The sequence below is a fragment of the Malania oleifera genome, chromosome 3, assembly GCF_029873635.1.
Source record: "Malania oleifera isolate guangnan ecotype guangnan chromosome 3, ASM2987363v1, whole genome shotgun sequence".
Taxonomy (NCBI): Eukaryota; Viridiplantae; Streptophyta; class Magnoliopsida; order Santalales; family Ximeniaceae; genus Malania; species Malania oleifera.
The window spans coordinates 125,671,661-125,693,634 of NC_080419.1; the positions used below are offsets into that span (position 1 = coordinate 125,671,661).

A 21,974-nucleotide genomic window follows, 5' to 3' on the forward strand; every position below is an offset into this window, starting at 1 on the left:
CTCTTATTTTGTTATGTTTATTTAAACTTCAGTTCTTTGAATTAATTTTTGTTGTGCTCATGTCTGATGCATAACAAACTTTCATGTTTTAGAAGTCATGCATGTGCAACTTCAAAATCCATCCTTCATGATTTTATAAATAAATTATATAATTAGTATACAAATACATGCTTCACTATGATTAATCAGCACTATGCTATTGCAGCTGATTGGCACCCCAGCTGAGTCTGAATTGGAATTCTTGAATGAAAATGCAAAGAGATACATTCGGCAACTTCCTGTCCACCGTCGGCAATCATTCACTGAAAAGTTTCCACATGTCCACCCAGCAGCTATTGATCTCATTGAGAAGATGTTAACATTTGATCCTAGGCTGAGGATTACAGGTAATTTTATTTTGGCTGACGTTCTGTTATTAGAATTATACTGATTAGTTCATGCCATATCATACACCACTTTTGCTTTAATGGCTCCTTTGCCTCATAATCCTCCATTTAATCCTAGGAGATAGTTTATTGACATCATATGCAGGCATATTTGTTCACAACTTTGCATGCATTCATAACATACTATTTGATTGTGCATTTTCCATATATTTAATATTTTCCAGTATCTTGTTTGGGTTGTTGTAACCTTTTTCTTTGGTTTATTGTCTTCTTTTGATGGACTAAAGGCCTAATTAAGGTTCTCCAGTATGAATTCATAATTTTATTTTGGGTTTAATTCAGCAACAACCAAGCCTAAGTCCCACAAAGTGAGATTGGCTGCATGAATCCTCTTTTGTACTTGTGCGCAATCTAGTGTAATATCCTATGAAAGTTGTGGTGCTGTTAAATCTTTACCAAGTACTTTATTTTGTGTCATTTGATTGAAATTTGATCAGTGGATGGCCACTGCTTACTTTGTTCATCTATGGCAATTACTTCTCTAGAGTAGCGGTAGCGGGCTTTTTGTTTTCTCTCACTTCAAATAGAGTGATGTTATATATTTTTGCATACATTCACCTGCCACTTGTGTAGAAAAGGGTGAAGTGTTTGAAGTACTTTGATGCATCTTTTTTTCATTTTATCTTGGTCTTCTCTGTTTTCGTTGACATTTGACAATAGGATTGAAGGCGTCTCAATTTTTGATTTCTAAAAAAAGTAATATTTTTAAATATATTGCGAATGATGTAATAGAGTGGTATACTACCTTATCTACATCCATCCTCTCTCTCTCTCTCTCTCTCTCTCTCTCTCTCTCTGTGGATTTAAGGCACAGGTTCTAATGTTTAATGATCCTTCATTTTGGTGTCAAGTTGAAGAGCAATGCAATAGTAACCAAGATCCCCTTCTCTTACAATTGAAGTGTCATTATCACTAAGACAAAAGTTTAGTTCCATTTATAGAATTCATGTGTCGACTACTATGGAGTTTATAAACTCTTATTTATTTATTTATTTTTTTCCCATATTTTTAAGTCATTATTTATTCCATTCCAAGTACAAAATTTTGCATTTAAAACTGATGATGATCTTGCATGGGACTCCTCGTTAGGTACTCCACTGTCCCCATCCTTCTATAAGTTTCTAAAGATCAGAGGGTAAGATCCCTAAATTTCAGAGCGAAAGGGGAATGACAGACGAATACTGTCTGAAACATCTGCTAAATACCTCCTGTGCTTGATTGTTTAGGTGTGCATGTAGATAATTATTTTAAGAATTTCTTATGATTATCAATTTTGGCTGAATTTGAGAGAGAATTCGAATTTTAATATACGGTTCTTTTTCTTGTCCAATGTTCAAAACCTGGTATATATAGATGGAAGAAAGTGCATCGACTCAATGTTGAGCATGTTGAGTCTGATGGGAAGTCATTCTAGTATTGCTCATTTTTTAATAGCTCTGTTTCTTTCTGGAATCAGAAATCAATAAATATCTGTATGCCCTGCTCAGTCAGTTTGTCACAGTAAGTTTGACCTGGATAGTGTAATGAAGTTTGGTAGGTTCTTTTCATTTCTTTTTGTGAACGGCATAATCAAATTGGTAATGATAGTCCTGGTGTGAATTGTTTTCTATTTACTCCCACAATCCACTTTTTCATATTTGGTTATTAAGGGAATTGAGAAAGAAAATGAAATAATATCATATGACAAAATTTTCAATTTTACACATAATTAACATTTGATTTTTCTTAATTTATTTGTGTTTTTTTTGGTTAGCAAATGAAATATATTAAGGAAGGGAGTAGAAAAAGTTTCAAGCTAGTGGAGGACAAGAGATCCTCAAAGCTTAAATTTTTTTAAAAAATAGAAATAAAAAAACCTAGAAAAATAAAATAATATAAAAAACCAGGCACACACTAAGTAAGAAAACCCTTCTTTAAACTCTGGCCTTCATAATTGATAGAGCTTTGATGCCTTGCTAATTCCCGCTGACCTTTATTCATTTTACTTCTAGCTCCATCCAATCAAACTTCATTCCCTTCATGATCAGCCATCCACAATCCTATTCTATCCTAAAGATTTTGAACAGCAACATCCTTCTCACTAGTCTTCTCCTAAGGAGTAGCTAGCATCCCGCTGATTACTCACTGCAACATTGTGCTCATTAATCTTCTCCATGAGTAGGTACTATCCCATCCTTGCACTGAGTACTTACGAACAAATCCAACCCCAACGCAGAGAAGGTGGCACATGAGAAATGTACCCCAACGCATACCAGATTTTTGCGAATCACATCCAACAGTGAACGGCTATCATAAGCAGTCAAAATCAAATTCACTATCCTTCACTCTGAATTTGATTCACACTTTTATCCATACCAATGTAAGTGCAATTTTAGGAGTTCTTGGCGTAAAAATTCCCAGCATCATGTTTTTAAAAAATTTGCCTCGCTGTGAGTTTGAATTCAGACACTTGTTTACAAACAGAGTTTTCATATCTTTCCCCTCCTTCCCTGCTGATCGACGCTTGTGTAACTTCATAACCCCAGTTGTCTTACATTTGTTTCTATTCTTTAAACTCCTTGAAATACGCACCTCTTGACATGAACCATTATTAAGATTCTCCACAATCTGTTTTCCAGCTGATTGAATTTCCTGCTCCACCAGAGAGATTCTCCCCTTTGCATCTTCCCCAAAATTCTCCCTTCTCAAACCAACATTCCATCGTCCCTATGTTTATCCCTTAAATCTTTGGTCTCTCTACTGCATTAAGTCCCCCCTTAAAGAAACTCCATGGCTCTTACTCTTAATTTTAATGATATTAGAGCATATTTTCATTTTTAATAATATTTAATACACAGAAATACAATGGAAAATAAATTCTTTTTTCATTTGCCTTTCTGTTCGTTTCCGTGTACAAAATCCTTGATCCAAATGAAGCCTCAGTCTTGTCCATCTTAAGGAAAAATTTGTTTCTTATTTAATCAGCTATGAGGTCATCATCAATTACACACATAATTAGCTTCAAGTGATAAAATCAATGAATAATTAATAGAGACATTGAGGGATGATGTATTGATTCAGAGGATTTAGGAGGGGATATTAAGCGCTGCAATCAAACGACTATGGTTTACTGAGTTGGTTCAAATGACACTAGCATATTAAGAGGAAATTATGTTTAAACTTCCACTCACTGGCATTTTCTGACTACCGGTCCATATTTACCCTCTAAATGTACATGTATTGTTGCATTCATCTTTGCAGACGCAGAACAGCATTTTATTACGCAATGTAATTTTCTCTTGTTTTTATTTATTTGTTCATTTATTTTCTTGCTCAAGCACATATTGCATATCCACTCTATATCACGGTATCCAGCGTATCTCTTATTTTTTTCATTTATGATTAATGACCATTGACCTTTGATCCTGATGTTAGCCGTAGATCTCTGTTCTGTGGGTTGAGTGAACTACCTTCGACCAATATTAGATGCTGTATTTTTTATCAGTTGTATTTTATGTAGGCAAAACAGTATTGTCCAAGAGTGTATGAGAAACTCTTACGAAGTCTGTTGTTACACTTACTCAAACCGAACTCTGCAATTTTCTAGTTTATTGTTCTTATTTCTCTTTGAATTTTTGCTTGAGGCAGTTGAAGATGCACTAGCACATCCATACTTGACGTCGTTGCATGACATAAGTGATGAGCCAGTTTGTATGACTCCCTTCAGTTTCGACTTTGAGCAGCATGCGCTGTCCGAGGAGCAGATGAAGGAGCTGATCTATAGAGAGGCCCTTGCATTTAATCCTGAGTATCAATCAGCATGAATTGAAGAGTCAAATTTTTAATCTTTTTGGCCTTGGTCGGCGTGGTTCTATGTTTCATTTGTTCTGGTGATTTGATGATTTCTTCATGTATATATCTTCCATCTGAGATGGACTTTACATTGAAATATTTAATTATGGGCAGAATTTTCGGACCTTGACAATTGATATGGTCTGTGCATGGACTTCTTTTTAAAATTTTTTTTGTTCTTTGTGATTGGTCATAATGTTTTTAATTTTTAATAATTTGGTTAATTGTTATGATTGGTTTGGTTTTCTTAAAAAAAAAGTGTACCATGATGGCCCCCATTATATTTCGTACTCTAGAATGAAATAGATTCATAATAAAAATCATATAATAATTATGTACTATCACAAAGATACAAAGATCAATTCAATTCTATTTTATATGCAAATTACTCTTTGATTTTAATTGATATTCATGCCCTACAGCCCAGGGATCATTTTCTCTAATTATCAGAAAAAAATTGTATGGTCAAATGTAACCGTAACATATTATAATTAGTACATTTTAAATTTTGTGTTTTTTCCAATATTTCTCTGCTTCAATCTTTGTAACAGAAAAAAGTTCATCCTTGTTTTGAAGGATTATGCCATTTACAGTTAATTTTAATTAGATTAAGTTATTTGGAAAATTCTAAATTTTATATAAATATTTTACATGAATTGTTTCCTTCTTATGGCCAATTTGAATTGTTTGGAAAAAAGAAAGAAGTAATATAAGAAGGAAATTTATTTTTCACTATTTTCTCTCTATGTTAAATACCATTTAAAATAAAAAATATTTTAATATGATTAAAAATTTTAAAAAATTAAATATTAAGAATGTGTAAAATTAAAATTTTTTTATTAATTTAATATATATATATATATATACATTTCTCCCTTAATAATCAAACATGAAAGAGTGAAGTGGGTTTGTTCTTCCACCTTCATTCTTCACTCCCTCTTCCCTTAGCACCGTTAATTAGGGTTTTAGGGTCAATAAAAAAACATTCTCCCTCCAAGAAAATTAACCTAATATTTTGTATTCTAGAATGAAATAGATTCAGAATAAAAATCATATAATAATTATGTACTATCATAAAAATCAATTCAATTCTATTTTATTCCATCATGTTCAGGAGAATTCCAATACTTTTCAAACAAACTATTTTCCCTGAGGAAAATATTTTTCATACATTAGTTATAGAAATGCACTTGCGGAGCCAATTTTCTCTGTTCAAAGTTTTTAACCCGCCAACATCAATCATCAAATATTACAAAATAAAAATGATAAAATAAAAATAGATAACAAGAAATTATTTATCATAAAAGAAATTAAAGGGAAAATAAAAATGATAAAATAAAACTAGATAGCAAGAGGGCCCAATTTCCACCAAAAGCAAAGGGAGAATGGATTCACTCATCTGCCGTTTAAAGGAAAGAATCTTTAAAAATACAAATGACTCAAAATAGTGTTCTCCTTATATTTTTACGCTATGGCTACCAAAGAATGTGGACAGTGGCACTGGCCCTTCCGCCTCTTCATTGCTATGGCTCTAATTTGTTCTCTTCACTCTTCATCATCACTTCAGGAACTCCTTGAGTGCTACAAAGGTAAATTTCAAAGAAAATGCTTAGGAAGAATACGGAAGACAAAAACATGATTAGTTAATACCTATTTCCTTGGGTTTAATATTGAGAAGGTCAGAGGTTAATACCACAATTTTCATAAACTCAAAATATACGAAAGAAAGGATCCAAAACTTCAATTTGAGTTGACTTTGATACCTTCCAGGCAGAGGGAGATAGAGGGAGCCTCTTCAGCTTCGGACACTCACTTACTATATCAACATTTTCAAGAGTATCACAAACCATCTTTCCCCTATAAATGCTTCTCAATTCTGGTAGATTCCGCAACCATAATTTCCTCAATTTTGGAAGGTGGATTGTTTTTATGCCAATTTCGTCATTGTTTGAGGCTGAACAGGTAATACTTAGATCAGCAGTTGCCTGGTCGTCATTTTCTTCTTCACCTGCTACTATCTCCTCCATTTGCTCGCAGTTGATGACAATGATTGCTTCCAGGCAAGGAAGATATTGCTGCGGCAACCCACGTGGGAATAGCTTCTTGATTTTTGGGCACCTAACTATTTTCAGCACTTTAAGACTTGAAAATGTGCCATTGACTTCTCTTTCTTCTTCACCTGCTACAATCTCCTCCATTTGCTCGCAATTCCGGACAATGATTCTTTCCAGGCTAGGAAGATATTGCCGCAGCAACCCACGTGTGAACAGCTTCTTGATTTTTGGGCACCCACCTATTTCCAACACTTTGAGACTTGAAAATGTGCCATTGACTTCTCTTTCTTCTTCACCTGCTACTATCTCCTCCATTTGCTCGCAATTCCGGACACTGATTTCTTCCAGGCTACGAAGATATTGCTGCAGCAACCCACGTATTAACACCTTCTTGATTTTCGGGCACCAATCTATTTTTAACACTTTGAGACTTGAAAATGTGCCGCATGGAAGTGCCTTTAAATCATGACACCTATGAAAATTTAGGTACTCAATGTTAGGAGGTAAATGAACAACGATCTCTGTATTCACACTACAGCCCTTTAAAATTACTGCTCTAGAAGAATACCGCTGCATTTCTCCAAAATCATAACCATTTCCGAATCCAACTATTATAGAGTAGGCATTCAGCTGTGGGGGGAATCTTCTCACATCCCCGAATCGGCCAACAAATTTTTCGAGATCCCTCATTTGATGCAGTATCTCTTCTCCTACAACTACATTCTCCTTTAGACTATCCATAAACAAGACTTTCAGGTTGACCAAATTCGCCATACCTTCAGGTGCTTCTTCTATACCAGTCCCTCCAAGGTCCAACTCCTTTAATGCCTGAAGCTTTGCTAGTGAAGGCACATATTTTAGACTCCGACAATCTCTGAGCAATAATGCAGTAAGATTCTCCAAGTCTGATATGGTATTTGGTAGCCCCTGTAGAACCTCATTTCTAGATAAATCAAGAACTTTAAGGGCACACATCTGCAAAAAGAAAGAGCCTGGAATTTTCTTCAAACGATTTTCCTGTAGCATCAAGGTTGAGAGTTTAGGACATCTTGGCGATATCCCTGCCTTAATTTCTGTCATATCATTACGCATTAAGGAAACTCTCTTCAGATCCTGTGGCCAGTCCTCCGGATTTTCTCTCAATTTAAGTCCAGCTTTTACCAAGAAACGAGGACCACTTATTTGTAGCGCCATGTCTCTTACCAAATCATGCATCTTCACATATTTTGAGTTTTTGTCCCGCCTTGCATCTTCTATCAAGCAAGAGTTCTGCAGTTCGTTTAATATGGTGTGACCCTTGTCAAACTCGGCCTGCCTACTGTCCATTCCGTTTATCAGTCCCTCCGCAATAAAGTACCTAATCAATTTCTCTCTTTCCATTACACTGTCTTCAGGAAACAGTGCGCAATATAAGAAACACTGCTGCACAATTGGATCCTTCAGGCGACCATAGCTGATTCTCAACATAGAGAAGACCTCCTCTTCCATATCAGGTCTCCCTGACTTTGATTTTCTCAATTCCTCCACAACAGTCCTCCATTCATGAATGTCATCGACTCCTCGCATGCTTGTTGCCAATGTGATAATCCCAAGTGGCAAACCCTTGCATTCTTTAGCCATGGACATAGCAGCAACTTTCACATCTGGAGAAAGTTCGTCATGAGGCTCGAGTTTTCTCATAAATAGCTCCCAAGCTTCGTCATTTGAAAGAGGCTCCACTTTGATTATTTTTTGGAGACCCATCCGGCGGCACACTGCTAATGATCGAGTGGTTAGAATCAACTTAGGCCCATTTGGCCCAATAGGTATCCCAACTTTTTCCAGGGTAAAATGCTCCCACATATCATCTAAAATTAGCACCACCGTTTTCTTCCTGTTTGCCAATGCTCTGAACAAAGTGGCAGCCCTTTTCGTCTCGTTCTCCTCCGAATGAAAATTTTCTAGGCCAAGTACTTTGGCAATGTCACCCTGCAATTTGTAAATACTGAATTGTTGAGATACGGTGATCCAGTAAACGTGATCAAAACTTCCATGATTCTTTAAGAGTTCATTGTGGATATGCATTGCAAGTGTGGTCTTCCCAACTCCCCCCATTCCGTAGATGCCAATGCTGAACACCCTGTCATCCATTACGCATGCCAAGAGCCTTTTCATGCTCTCTTCTGCTTTTTGGCCCACTAATTCCACTGTCAATAGTTGTAAGGGATCTTGCACATCTACTGTGAGCCCTTCAGCAAATTTACCTTGTTCTAAAAGTTCTTCCACCTCCTTGATCATTTTCTCAATTTGATTCCCAAGATGTATGCGTGAAAGATTTATGCCCCCGGGGACTTGTTCCATACTTCGTACCTCATCTTTTATTCTTTGTACATTCGTCAACCAATTTTCAACTTCCCTCTTTCGTTTCCTTCCCGTTCGAAGCTCCAAATTTTCAACTTCTATGCATTTGTCAGCCTTACGAGCTTCCAATAATTCAAACTTCCGTTTCAAATTCTGCATTTTTTCATCAAGGTTAATGTAACTCAAGATATTATTCATTGCCACCTGAGACCAAAAGGGTGAGAGATAGTCACGTTTCACCAAATAAACGAAAAAAAAAAATTAATCATTTTTTAATGAACAAAGAAGAGAAAAAAAAGGAGGATAAAATATCCACTAGAAACAAAAGAAAAAGGAGCAAAATAAAAACTCCAGAAAACAAAGAAGATATCTACTCAAGCAAAGCCACACAGTCCTGCTCTAAATCTGCCAGAGGAAGATACTGAAGGAAGCCATTCGCGGAAACCCACAGCAACACTAAAAACACCACTCTAATCCAAAGCAAGGTAAGAGGGGTGTCCAAGTTCTTAAAAATTCTGGCATTCCTCTCTAGCCAAATACAGCAAGAAGAAAACCATAACTAAGAACTGCCAAAAAGCCTTTCTCTCCATACCCTCTGCGAGGCAAGGCGTAAAGTGTAAGAAAGAGATCTAGATCCAGATCTTCATATCCGGTTCCGATCAGAGCAGGGGAAACGAAAATTGTAAAAAAAAAGAAAAGAAAAGAAAAGAAAAACTATGCATTTTGTACATAAAATAACTCTGCAATAAAATTGAATTAATTATAGGCAGATGCATATGAATATATATCTTCGAAATTAGGAAAAAACTAAAGTAAGAACACAGGGATTTATGAAAGTGGAATTAAAGAAGAGGAAGGAATTACCCACAAATCAAGCAGCTAGTCGGATGGATGTACGCAGGGACTGAGGATAAGGCTGAGATCTGATCAGGTCAAATGGGAAATAATTTGAAGAGATGAGTATGCACATGTACATAGAGAAAGGTTGAATTGAGTGAAGCAGTACCAGATGAGGACACCAGCCACGAAGGTGGGGAGAAACCACTCCCCTTTTCTTTTTCTTTTTCTTTTTCTTTTTTGTTTTTGCCTTTTTAGTATTCTATTTCTACCTTTGGCTGCCTAAGAAAAAACACTCAACTTGGGCAACCACTACCTTTAAATTACTTCGTAAATAATTATTTTATTTTTAAAAAATAAGAATCACTGATTTAATTTTCAAGATTTCTTATATGCTTATAAAATTTCAGTATGACAGAAAAATTAAAAGCCAAAACATCTAAACATTCAAGTAAATAAATTTAATAGATATATGCAATACTTGAGATAAAAATGTGTATTAATAGGTATGTAATCTTGTACGCAAGACTTCCTCAATGCCCATCTGGGCCTGAGATGATAGAATAGATATTATAAGGGCATCAAAGTAATTTTGCTAAATATATTTGTAAAAAAATGGTATGAATTTTGGATCGTTACAACTAAAGTATTAGAGCATGTTCGTGTTCAAATTAAAGAAGGGTCAGCCTCTTTCTGGTTTGATCGATGGTTTGCCTCCGGTCCCCTTGGTACTAAGGTTCAGGAAATCAGAAACGATAAACTACGAACATGAGATTGTTGGGATAGAGACAGGTGGAATGTTAATTTATTAGTGGATCTGTTGGGTGAAGAACAAGTTGAGGTAGTAATGAATTCACCTATTTCTTGCAAGTAGGGTCCAGATACAGTAATTTAAGAACCTTCAACAGATGGAAAATTTACCACGGCAAGTGCTTGGGAAATTATAAGCGATTTCTTGCTACTAGAGAGCAAAGACAAGTACAGTTTACCTATCGACAATTTCTGCATAAACCATGATTGGCGACACACAGAGAACATTAGAAGGTAGACAAAAGGTTTTGGGTGGTTTTGAACGTGGATTGCAGCCCCTGTAGTGCCTGTTAGGGCAATATATTTGGATCTTGGGTTCTACTTGTCAAAAAGAAAGAAAAATCTAGAAGTCCAATGAATCTATGGATAGCAATTAAGCTGTTATTAGTTTTTTCATTATCACTTATATAATTCCTTGAAATGTACACTTGTCCTCTGTAAATGTGGGAATAGTTCTTAAAATTCCCAATTACGATTTTTAAGATTATATTACTAACATGTTTATTGGAAAATCAAATAAAAAAATGACATGAAAAGACTGCTTCGTGATTGTGCTGATTGCCATATAAAAACTTGATTGGGGCAATCAAGTTTGAATTCTCTTATGGTCACTGTAACTTTTCCTCTGGCAGCAATTGGGAGTCAAGGTTAGACTGCGCATGGGGAGGGAGTGTACCTGGCGGTAGTGTGTGTGTGCCCGTGTGTATTTACCCTATTAAAAACATACAATTTTGCAGTTTCTGCATTGATGCGAGGAGGGTTTAGAAAACATATGCAAGAACTAAATAAACTCTCATTATGTATGTTGAAGTGGACGAGGCTGAATGAATTTGGAAAGGGGCGGGCAAAATAGCACTATTTCAGATTTTTTGCTGGGCTGCTTGTAAAATGCAGTGAACGACTGATAGAAGAGTGTTTTATTTTGAATATTGTGCACAATTTGACTTTTCTTGTTTTACATGTAGCCTGGATACTCTCTCTCTCTCTCTGAATATATATATATATATATATATATATATATGTGTGTGTGTGTGTGTGTGTGTTTGTATGTATGTATGTATGTATATATTTGCAAGAAGTTCTTGGATGGCATGCTTCTCTTATTTTGTTATGTTTATTTAAACTTCAGTTCTTTGAATTAATTTTTGTTGTGCTCATGTCTGATGCATAAAACTTTCATGTTTTAGAAGTCATGCATGTGCAACTTCAAAATCCATTAATGGAATGATTTAAAAAGTCGGGAATGATTTAAATCACCTCCACTGTTTATGGTATTCTTTTTGCTGGAGAGGGTGACTTTTTGCACCAAACACATGGAATTTCAGGGCTGGGGCCGGTTGTGTGGGGCATGGACTGGGCTCATGTGGCCCAGTTTGGATGGAGTCCTCTAATTTTGGGCTTGCCAAGTTTGTGGGCCCTGGCCCCAGGCTTTCTTTGGATTCTTCTTCGTCAAACTCAAAGGCAGGCAGGTTAAGCAAACCACTCCGGGGAATTAGGTTGGAATTACTCATCTATTTCTAATTATGCCTCAAAGCTTCTATATTTTCATTTTTGATGAGAGAGAGAGAGAGAGAGAGAGAGAGAGAGAGTACCATTATCCCTTTCAGATTAATAATGTTTGCTTTGGCAATTTTGTTGTGATGAAGAATAGTATGAGCCAGCTGGGGAACGTAGTGACCAGCATAGCTTTCACCAGAAATAAATAATTATTTTATTTTTAAAAAATAAGAACCACTGATTTAATTTCAAGATTTCTTATATGCTTATAAAATTTCAGTATGGCAGAAAAATAATAAACTAATCATGTTTTATTGCGGAGAGTGTAATAACCAATTTTCCCTGTTCAAAGTTTTTAACCTGCCAACATCAATCATCAAATATTACAAAATAAAAATGATAAAATGAAAATAGATAACAAGAAATTATTTCTCATAAAAGAAATTAAAGGGAAAATAAAAATGATAAAATAAAACTAGATATAACAAGAGGGCCCAATTTCCACCAAAAGCAAAGGGAGAATGGATTCACTCATCTGCTGTTTGAAGGAAAGAATCTTTAAAAATACAAATGACTCAATAGTGTTCTCCTACAAGGGCATCATCAGCTCTTCACGCTCCCAAGGGACAGTGGCACTGGCCCTTCCGCATCTTGTATATTATCTCTAATTTTTTCTCTTCACTCTTCATCATCACTCGAGGAACTGGAGGGAGATCTCCTTGAGCGCTACAAAGGTAAATTTCAAAGAAAATGCTTAGGAAGAATACGGAAGACAAAAACATGATTAGTTAAATGAGTCAATAACAAATTAAAAAGCATTTCCTTGGGTTTAATTTTGAGAAGGTCAGAGGTCAACAAAATATACGAAAGAAAGGATCCAAAACTTAAATTTGAGTTGACTTTGATACCTTCCAGGCAGAGGGAGATAGGGGGAGCCTCTTTAGCTTCGGACACTCACTTATTATATCAACAGTTTGAAGAGTATCACAAACCATCTTTCCCCTATAAATGCTTTTCAATTCTGGTAGATTCCACAACCGTAATAGCCTCAATTTTGGAACGTGGATTGTTTTTATGCCAATTTCGTCATTCTTTGAGGCTGAACTGGTAATACTTAGATCAGCAGTTGCCCGGTCGTCATTTTCTTCTTCACCTGCTACTATCTCCTCCATTTGCTCGCAGTTGATGACAATGATTGCTTCCAGGCAAGGAAGATATTGCTGCGGCAACCCACGTGGGAACAGCTTCTTGATTTTTGGGCACCCAAGTATTTCCAGCACTTTGAGACTTGAAAATGTGCCATTGACTTCTCTTTCTTCTTCACCTGCTACTATCTCCTCCATTTGCTGGCAATTCCAGACACTGATTTTTTCCAGGCTACGAAGATATTGCTGCAGCAACCCACATGCAAACAGCTTCTTGATTTTTGGGCACCCAACTATTTTCAACTCTTTGAGACTTGAAAATGTGCCATTGACTTCTCTTTCTTCTTCACCTGCTACTATCTCCTCCATTTGCTGGCAATTCCAGACACTGATTTTTTCCAGGCTACGAAGATATTGCTGCAGCAACCCACATGCAAACAGCTTCTTGATTTTTGGGCACCCAACTATTTTCAACTCTTTGAGACTTGAAAATGTGCCATTGACTTTTCTTTCTTCTTCACCTGCTGCTATCTCCTCCATTTGCTCGCAATTCAAGACACTGATTTTTTCCAGGTTACGAAGATATTGCTGCAGCAACCCACGTGGGAACAGCTTCTTGATTTTTGGGCACCCAACTATTTCCAACACTTTGAGACTTGAAAATGTGCCATTGACTTCTCTTTCAGTTTCTTCTTCACCTGCTACTATCTCCTCCATTTGCTCGCAATTCTGGACACTGATTGTTTCCAGGCTAGGAAGATATTGCTGCAGCAACCCACATGCGAACAGCTTCTTGATTTCTGGGCACCCAACTATTTTCAACTCTATGAGACTTGAAAATGTGCCGCCTGGAAGTGCCCCTAAATCATGACACCTACGAAAATTTAGGTACTCAATGTTAGGAGGTAAATGAACAAGGATCTCTGCATTCACACTACACCCCTTAAAAATTACTGCTCTAGAAGAATACCGCAGCATTTCTTCAAAATCATGAACATTTCCGGATCCAACTATTATAGAGTAGGCATTCAGTCGTGGGGGGAATCTTCTCACATCCCCGAATCGGCCAACAAAATGTTCGAGATCCCTCATTTGATGCAGTATCTCTTCTCCTACAACTACATTCTCCTTTAGACTATCTACATACAAGACTTTCAGGTTGACCAAATTCGCCATACCTTCAGGTGCTTCTTTTATACCAGTCCCTGCAAGGTCCAACTCCTTTAATGCCTGAAGCTTTGCTAGTGAAGGCACATATTTTAGACTCCAACAATCTCTGAGCAATAATGCAGTAAGATTCTCCAAGTCTGATATGGCATTTGGTAGGCTCTCTATGTCCTGATTTCTAGATAAATCAAGAACTTTAAGGGCACACATCTGCAAAAAGAAAGAGCCTGGAATTTTCTCCAAAAGATTTTCCTGTAGCATCAAGGTTGAGAGTTTAGGACATCTTGGTGATATCCCTGCCTTCATTTCTGTCATATCATTACACATTAAGGAAACTCTCTCCAGATCCCGTGCCCAGTCCTCCGGTATTTCTCTCAATTTAAGTCCAGCTTTTACCAAGAAACCAGGACCACTTATTTGTAGCGCCATGTCTCTTACCAAATCATGCATCTTCACATATTTTGAGTTTTTGTCCCACGTTGCATCTTCTAGCAAGCAAAAGTTCTTCAGTTCGTTTAATATGGTGTGACCCTCGTCAAACTCGGCCTGCCTACTGTCCATTCTGTTTATCAGTCCCTCCGCAATAAAGTAACTTATCAATTTCTCTCTTTCCATTACACTGTCTTCGGGAAACAGTGCGCAATATAAGAAACACTGCTGCACTGTTGGATCCTTCAGGCGACCATAGCTGATTCTCAATATAGAGAAGACATCCTCTTCCATATCAGGTCTCCCTGACTTTGATTCTCTCAATTCCTTCACAACAGTCCTCCATTCATGAATGTCATTGACTCCTCGCATGCTTGTTGCCAATGTGATAATCCCAAGTGGCAAACCCTTGCATTCTTTAGCCATGGACATAGCAGCAACTTTCACATCTGGAGAAAGTTCGTCATGAGGCTCGAGTTTTTTCATAAATAGCTCCCAAGCTTCGTCATTTAAAAGAGGCTCCGCTTTGATTATTTTTTGGAGACCCATCCGGCGGCACACTGCTAATGATCGAGTGGTTAGAATCAACTTAGGCCCATTTGGCCCAATAGGTATCCCGACTTTTTCCAGGGTAAAATGCTCCCACATATCATCTAAAATTAGCACCACCGTTTTCTTCCTGTTTGCCAATGCTTTGAACAAAGTGGCAGCCCTTTTCGTCTCGTTCTCCTCCGAATGAAAATTTCCTAGGCCAAGTACTTTGGCAATGTCACCCTGCAATTTGTAAATACTGAATTGTTGAGATACGGTGATCCAGTAAACGTGATCAAAACTTCCACGATTCTTTTAGAGTTCATTGTGGATATGCATTGCAAGTGTTGTTTTCCCAACTCCCCCAATTCCGTAGATGCCAATGCTGAACACCCTGTCATCCATTAAGAGTGCCAAGAGTTTTTTCATGCTCGCTTCTGCTTTTTGGCCCACTAATTTCACTGTCAATAATTCTAAGGGATCCTGCATATCTACTGTGAGCCCTTCAGCAAATTTACCTTGTTTTAAAAGTTCTTCCACCTCCTTGGTCATTTTCTCAATTTGATTCCCAAGATGTATGCGTGAAAGATTTATGCCCCCGGGGACTTCTTGTTCCATACTTCGTACCTCATCTTTTATTCTTTGTACATTTGTCAACCAATTTTCAACTTCCCTCTTTCGTTTCCTTCCCGTTCGAAACTCCAAATTTTCAACTTCTATGCTTTTGTCAGCCTTACGAGCTTCCAATAATTCAAACTTCCGTTTCAAATTCTGCATGTTTTCATCAAGGTTAATGTACTTGCCTAACCCTTCTGTGCAACTCAAGAAATTATTCATTGCCACCTGAGACCAAAAGGGTGAGAGATAGTCACGTTTCACCAAATAAATGGAAAAAAAAAATTAATCATTTTTTAATAAACAAAGAAGAAAAAAAAGGGAGGATAAAATATCCACTAGAAACAAAAGAAAAAGGAGCAAAATAAAAACTCCAGAAAACAAAGAAGATATCTACTGAAGCAAAGCCACACAGTCCCACTCTAAATCTGCCAGAGGTAGATACCGAAAGAAGCCATTCGCGGAAACCCACAGCAACACTAAAAACACCACTCTAATCCAAAGCAAGGTAAGAGGGGTGTCCAAGTTCTTAAAAATTCTGGCATTCCTCTCTGGCCAAATACAGCAAGAAGAAAACCATAACTAAGAACTGCCAAAAAGCCTCTCTCTCCATACCCTCTGCGAGGCAAGGCGCAAAGTGTAAGAAAGAGATCTAGATCGAGATCTTCATATCCGGTTCCGATCAGATCAGGGGAAACGAAAATTGTAAAAAAAAAAATATACATTTTGTACATTAAATAACTCTGCAATAAAATTGAATTAATTATAGGCAGATGCATATGAATATATATCTTCGAAATTAGGAAAAAACTAAAGTAAGAGCACAGGGATTTATGAAAGTGGAATTAAAGAAGAGGAAGGAATTACCCACAAATCAAGCAGCGAGTCGGATGGATGTACGCAGGGACTGAGGATAAGGCTGAGATCTGATCTGATCAGGTCAAATGGGAAATAACATTGCTTTAATTAATTTGAAGAGATGAGGAGTATGCATACGTACATAGAGAAAGGTTGAATGGAGTGAACCAGTACCAGATTAGCAGTAGTGAGGACACGCCAGGAAGAGATCTAGATCCAGGTCTTCATATCCGGATCGGATCGGATCAGATCAGGGGAAACAACAAAATTGAATTAATTATAGGCAGATGCATATGAATATATATCTTCGCAATTAGGAAAAACCTAAAGTAAGAGCACAGGGATTTATGAAAGTGGAATTAAAGAAGAAGAAGAAAAAGGAATTACCCACAAATCAAGCAGCGAGTCGGATGGATGTACGCAGGGACTGAGGATCAGGATGAGATCTGATCAGGTCAAATGGGAAATAACATTGCTTTAATTAATTTGAAGAGATGAGGAGTGAAGTAGTACACAGAGAAAGGTTGACTGGAGTGAAGTAGTACCTGATGAGGAGAAACTTGTTGTGCACTTCCCTTTTCTTTTTTTTTTTTTTCTTTTTTTTTTTCCTTTTTTAGTATTCTATTTCTACCTTTGCGCTGCCGAAGAAAAAACACTCAACTTTGGGCAACCACTACCTTTAAATTACTTCATAAATAATTATTTTATTTTGTTGTCTTGGTTATAAAATGTTTATTGGTTAGTTTCAATCACCTATTAACTAAGGTGAGACATTTTATCCTCTCCGAGACAAGACATAAGTCTTAAGGCATTAAGGAAATTAAAGTATATCTTAACTCTAATCTACTCTATTTTTATAGTTGCAAATAATTTATGTCTATCATAATTTATATGTTTATATTAGATTTGCTAATTATTATAACTATATATATATATATATTGTTTGTTAATTATTCTTTAAAATAAGGTAAAATATAGTTTAAAGTTTGAATCAAAAGAATAGTTTTTCCTTTTATATTTCTAATTATTTCATTTAACATATAATCAAGAACCATCCTTGGCCCCACAATGGTTATTTTTCTCGAGTCTTCTGATGCACATGTATAGGCCTGATTGTTTACAGATTCTAGCCACGAGATTTGATCGATATCTGGGAACTGACAATGATATTGTAACGACCCGACCCTTTATGCGGGCCCAAGTAGCTACCAAACATACAATATACCTGTACCTGTTCAAAGATACATATACAACTCGCCTTAAACAGGGACATACAGATGTAAATCACACATAAATATGATGTAAATGTTACAAAAAATTATAAACATTCATTGAAATTTCTACTAGACTTATACCAGAGTTTACTATCATATCCAAAATATATATTCATCTAGATTCACAACAGAACCCATTTGTGTACTTCCCTTTTCTTTTTCTCTTTCTTTTTTCCTGTTTAGTATTCTATTTCTACCTTTGGGCTGCCCAAGAAAAAACACTCAACCTTTGGGCAACCACCATCTTTAAATCAATTCATAAATAGTCAATTTATTTTCTTTAAAAGTAATAACCCAACGCTTTTATCATCTTTCAAAATAATTAGTCATTTTTCAAAGGGGATGGACCACTTTCGTAATTAGCACAAGTTTCCTTTAAAAATCACTGATTTAATTTCAAGATTTCTTATATACTTATAGAATTTCAGTATGGCAGAAAAATTAAAAGCCTAAATATCTAAACATTCAAGTAAATAAATTTAATGGATACCTGCAATACTTGAAATAAAAATGTGTATTAAAATAAAATATAAAATTGAGCATAATTTGGACGTATATATTAATACCAAATATTTAATGAAAACTTCAAAGGCAGAAAAATATGTTAAAATATTAAATGATAAAAAACTTCATCAAAGCCTTCATTTTTATTACTACTATTTTCTAAAGATAATTATATAGAAAAAATTGAAATAGCATATTTGTTGTCTTAGTTATAAAATGTTTATTTGTTAGTTTGAATCACCTATTAATGATGCATTAGTTACGGTATTCATACCAAATCACACACATGCACACACACAAACTTTACTATCCAACCAATATTTGTGTGTGTGGTTATGTATTAATTCCATAACTAAGGCGAGACATTTTACCCTCTACGAGACAAGGCATAAGCCTTAAGGCGTTAAGGAAATTAAAGCAAATCTTAACTTTAATCTACTCTATTTTTATAGTTGTAAATATTTTATGTCTACAAGCTTAACGATTTTGGAATTCTCCCTCTTGCCAACAAGCTTCTCACCATATTGAGGATGGTTCTATTTTTACTCTCTGATACACCATTTTGTTGTGGTGTATAAGCAGCTATCAGTGCTCTTTGAATGTCATGAACTTCACAAAAAACTTCAAATTCGGTTGAGTAATATTCTCCACCATGATCTGTTCGGAGGGTCTTAATGGTCTTTCCTGTTTCATTTTCCACACGAGCCTTGAAGCTTTTAAATGCACAAAAAGCTTCTGATTTTTTCTGTAAAAAATAAACCCAAGTTTTTCGAGTATAATCATCAATGAAGGTAATTAAGTATCTTTTACCTCCATTAGAAGATGGTGTTATCAGGTCACAAATATCGGAATGAATTAGCTCTAAAACACCTTTTGTTTGCCATGACTTCCCTTGGGGAAATTGAGAACAATATTGTTTGCCAACAACACATTCTTCACAAACTCGGGAAGGAATACTAATCTGGCGAAGACCAGTCATCATATTTTTCTGTTGGAGGGTCTTCAATCCACCAAAACTCAAGTGGCCATAACGAAAATGGGACAACCAAGAAGGATCTTTTACTTCAACTACCAAACAAGATTGCACACTTTCAATCTTTAATGGAAACAACCTGTTTGAACTCATTTGCACAGCAGCAATAGCTCCTCTCGTAGGATCATAAATCTCACAAACACCCTTTTGAATAGTGATTACATATCCCTTTTCTTGCAATTGACCAGCACTTAACAAATTGCTTTTCAAGTCAGGAACGTAAAGGACATTAGAAATTGTTTCTACAAAACCATTCTTTGTTTTTATCTCAATATCACCTTTTCCCATCACCCTCATAGTGGAACAATCTCCAAAACTTACTATAGAATGAAAGCCTTCATTTAAATAAGAAAAGAAGACTTACTTCCACACATGTGGTTATTGCAACCCGTATCAACATACCAAACATCAGATTCAAGTTCCCGATTAGCTTGAACAGCCATCAACAAAGTTTCCACTTCCTTATTTTTGGCAAAATTCGATTGCTCTTTCTTTTCTTTGTCATTAGGCAACCTAGTATAACATTCCGAACGATAATGTCCTAATTTATGACATCTAAAGCACTCTACCTTGGATTTGTCAAAATGTTGATCTCGTCCTCTACCTTTGCCCTGAAATTGATTATCATTTGCTTTGAAATACCTTCTGCCATTTCTATTGCCTCGATCTCCCCTTCCTCTACCTCTACCTCTACCTCTTCCTTTAGAGTTTGAGAAATGAGTAGTGGTAGAAGCCTTCAAAGCTTGCTCCTCTAAAGTTGAACTTCGGTTCATATTCTATTCATGGACCAGCAAGGAGCTCTGCAGTTCATCAAGAGAGAATGCATCTATGTCTTTCGATTCTTCAATTGAACACATGACATAATCAAACGCTGGTATTAGGGAATGCAATATCTTCTCCACAATGGTGACATCGTCCATCTTCTCACCATGAAATCGCATTCTGTTGCTGATCTCCATAGTCCTGGCACAATAGCTGGTGACAGATTCCCCATCCTTCATTTGTAGAGTCTCAAAATTTCTTCTCAATGCTTGAAGTTGTGCACGCTTCACTCTAGCAGAGCCTTGATATTTTTTCTTCATGGAATCCCAAATATCTTTGGAAGTTTTTTTACTAAGAATTGTTTCCAAGATGGGAAGATCAATTGCCTGAAAAAGGTAATTTTTTGCCTTCAAATCTGTTAGTTTTCTCCCTTCCAACGCTGTTTTTTGGGCATCCGTCAAGACTGTATTTGTTGCTGGTTCTTCAATTCCAGATTTAATGATCAACCAATACTCTTTTGACCGTAGAAAACTCTCCATTAGCATACTCCAATGGTCATTGTAACCATCAAAATGTGGGATCGTTGGCTACACAAAATTTGAATCTAAAGCCATCGATTTTGTTTGGGAACTCTATCTCTCTTGTTTTCTCTCATACGTTTTCTACTCTGATACCACTGATGCAAAGGTAAGAGTAAACAAAAGAGATGAGTTAAAATGGTAAAGCTCAGATCTAAAAATTGATAAGAAAAAGGGCCTATAAATAGGCTTTACATCATAACACTTCATCTTAGCACTAACCACAAACTCCTATAAAATAGGATCGCATCCTACCACTAACCACAACTCCTATCAAATAGGATCACATGCTAGCACTAACCACAACTCCTATAAGATAAGATCTTCCAATAAATATTAATAAATATGAAATAAAACATTTAAATCTTAACATTATATAGGACAACATGATGCATGCACCATTGTGCTGCATTTGGACAAGAAGTGCATGGGACATGCTTTCCGAGGCTACTAGAGACGAAAGACAAGTACAGTTTATCTGTCAACTATTTCTGCATAAACCATGACTGGCGACACACAGAGAACATTAGAAGGTAGACAAAAGGTTTTGGGTGGTTTTGAACGTGGATTGCAGCCCCTGTTGTGCCTGTTAGGTTAATATATTTGGATCTTGGGTTCTTCTTGCCAAAAAGAAAGAAAAATCTAGAGGTCCAATGAATCTGTGGATAACAATTAAGCTATTATTAGTTTTTTCATTATCACTTATATAAATGCTTGAAATGTGTCACTTGTCCTCTGTAAATGTGGGAATAGTTCTTTAAATTCCCAATTACGAGTTTTAAGATTATATTACTAACATGTTTATTGGAAAATCAAATAAAAAAATGACATAAAAAGACTTCTTCGTGATTGTGGTGATTGCCATATAAAAAGTAGATAGCAAAAATGTACAGGACCAAGGAGAATAGGATGTGTGGTTGGATGAAGAAGGAGATGGCAATGCAAAGCTGCTTGGAAGATTGCCACTTGTTCAGAATGACGTGTGGGTGTTATTTGAGCTCACTTGGAGAGGTTAAAGGAACAGGCTCCATCCAAACCCAACAAATGTAATCTCTTAGAAAAATGTGCATGACTAAGGACATTGGGATGTGTGCTTGGATGCGGAAGGAGATGACAATGGAGAGATGCATGGAAGATTGCCATGTGTTGAGAATGACACGTGGGTGATATATTTGGGGTCACCAGGAGAGGTTAAGTGAACAACTCCAATCCAAAACCGGCGTTCTCTCTATAGGTGATCCTGAAGACTTAGGACCAATCAAT

General features: G+C 36.3%; 2 protein-coding genes and 1 pseudogene across 7 annotated transcripts in view; 1 reads left to right on the forward strand and 2 right to left on the reverse strand.

Annotated features, from left to right (window-relative positions):
* Window positions 1–4,444, forward strand: part of LOC131150355 (mitogen-activated protein kinase homolog MMK1) — a 38,155-nt gene extending 33,711 nt beyond the window's left edge. The window contains exons 5-6 of the mRNA XM_058101033.1: window positions 206–386; window positions 4,074–4,444. Coding sequence (XP_057957016.1) covers window positions 206–386; window positions 4,074–4,249 — 357 coding nt within the window. The 3' untranslated portion in view covers window positions 4,250–4,444. The remainder of the gene's footprint in view (window positions 1–205; window positions 387–4,073) is intronic.
* Window positions 4,445–5,554: 1,110 nt separating this feature from the next.
* Window positions 5,555–9,742, reverse strand: LOC131150356 (disease resistance protein RPS5-like). Of its 6 annotated transcripts, XM_058101039.1 has the most exons (4): window positions 9,536–9,732; window positions 9,046–9,266; window positions 6,041–8,875; window positions 5,555–5,858 (listed from the first exon to the last, which is right to left on the reverse strand). In XM_058101039.1, the coding sequence occupies exons 3-4, from the start codon at window positions 8,867–8,869 to the stop codon at window positions 5,841–5,843; spliced, it is 2,847 nt and encodes a 948-aa protein (XP_057957022.1). In that variant the 5' UTR covers window positions 8,870–8,875; window positions 9,046–9,266; window positions 9,536–9,732; the 3' UTR covers window positions 5,555–5,840. The 6 variants fall into 6 exon arrangements, with proteins under 6 accessions (XP_057957022.1, XP_057957021.1, XP_057957020.1 ...); XM_058101038.1 differs by lacking the exon at window positions 9,046–9,266 and having other exon boundaries at window positions 9,540–9,732; XM_058101037.1 differs by lacking the exon at window positions 9,046–9,266.
* A 2,366-nt stretch (window positions 9,743–12,108) lies between these two features.
* Window positions 12,109–17,056, reverse strand: LOC131150358 (disease resistance protein RFL1-like; annotated as a pseudogene).
* Window positions 17,057–21,974: the final 4,918 nt, after the last annotated feature.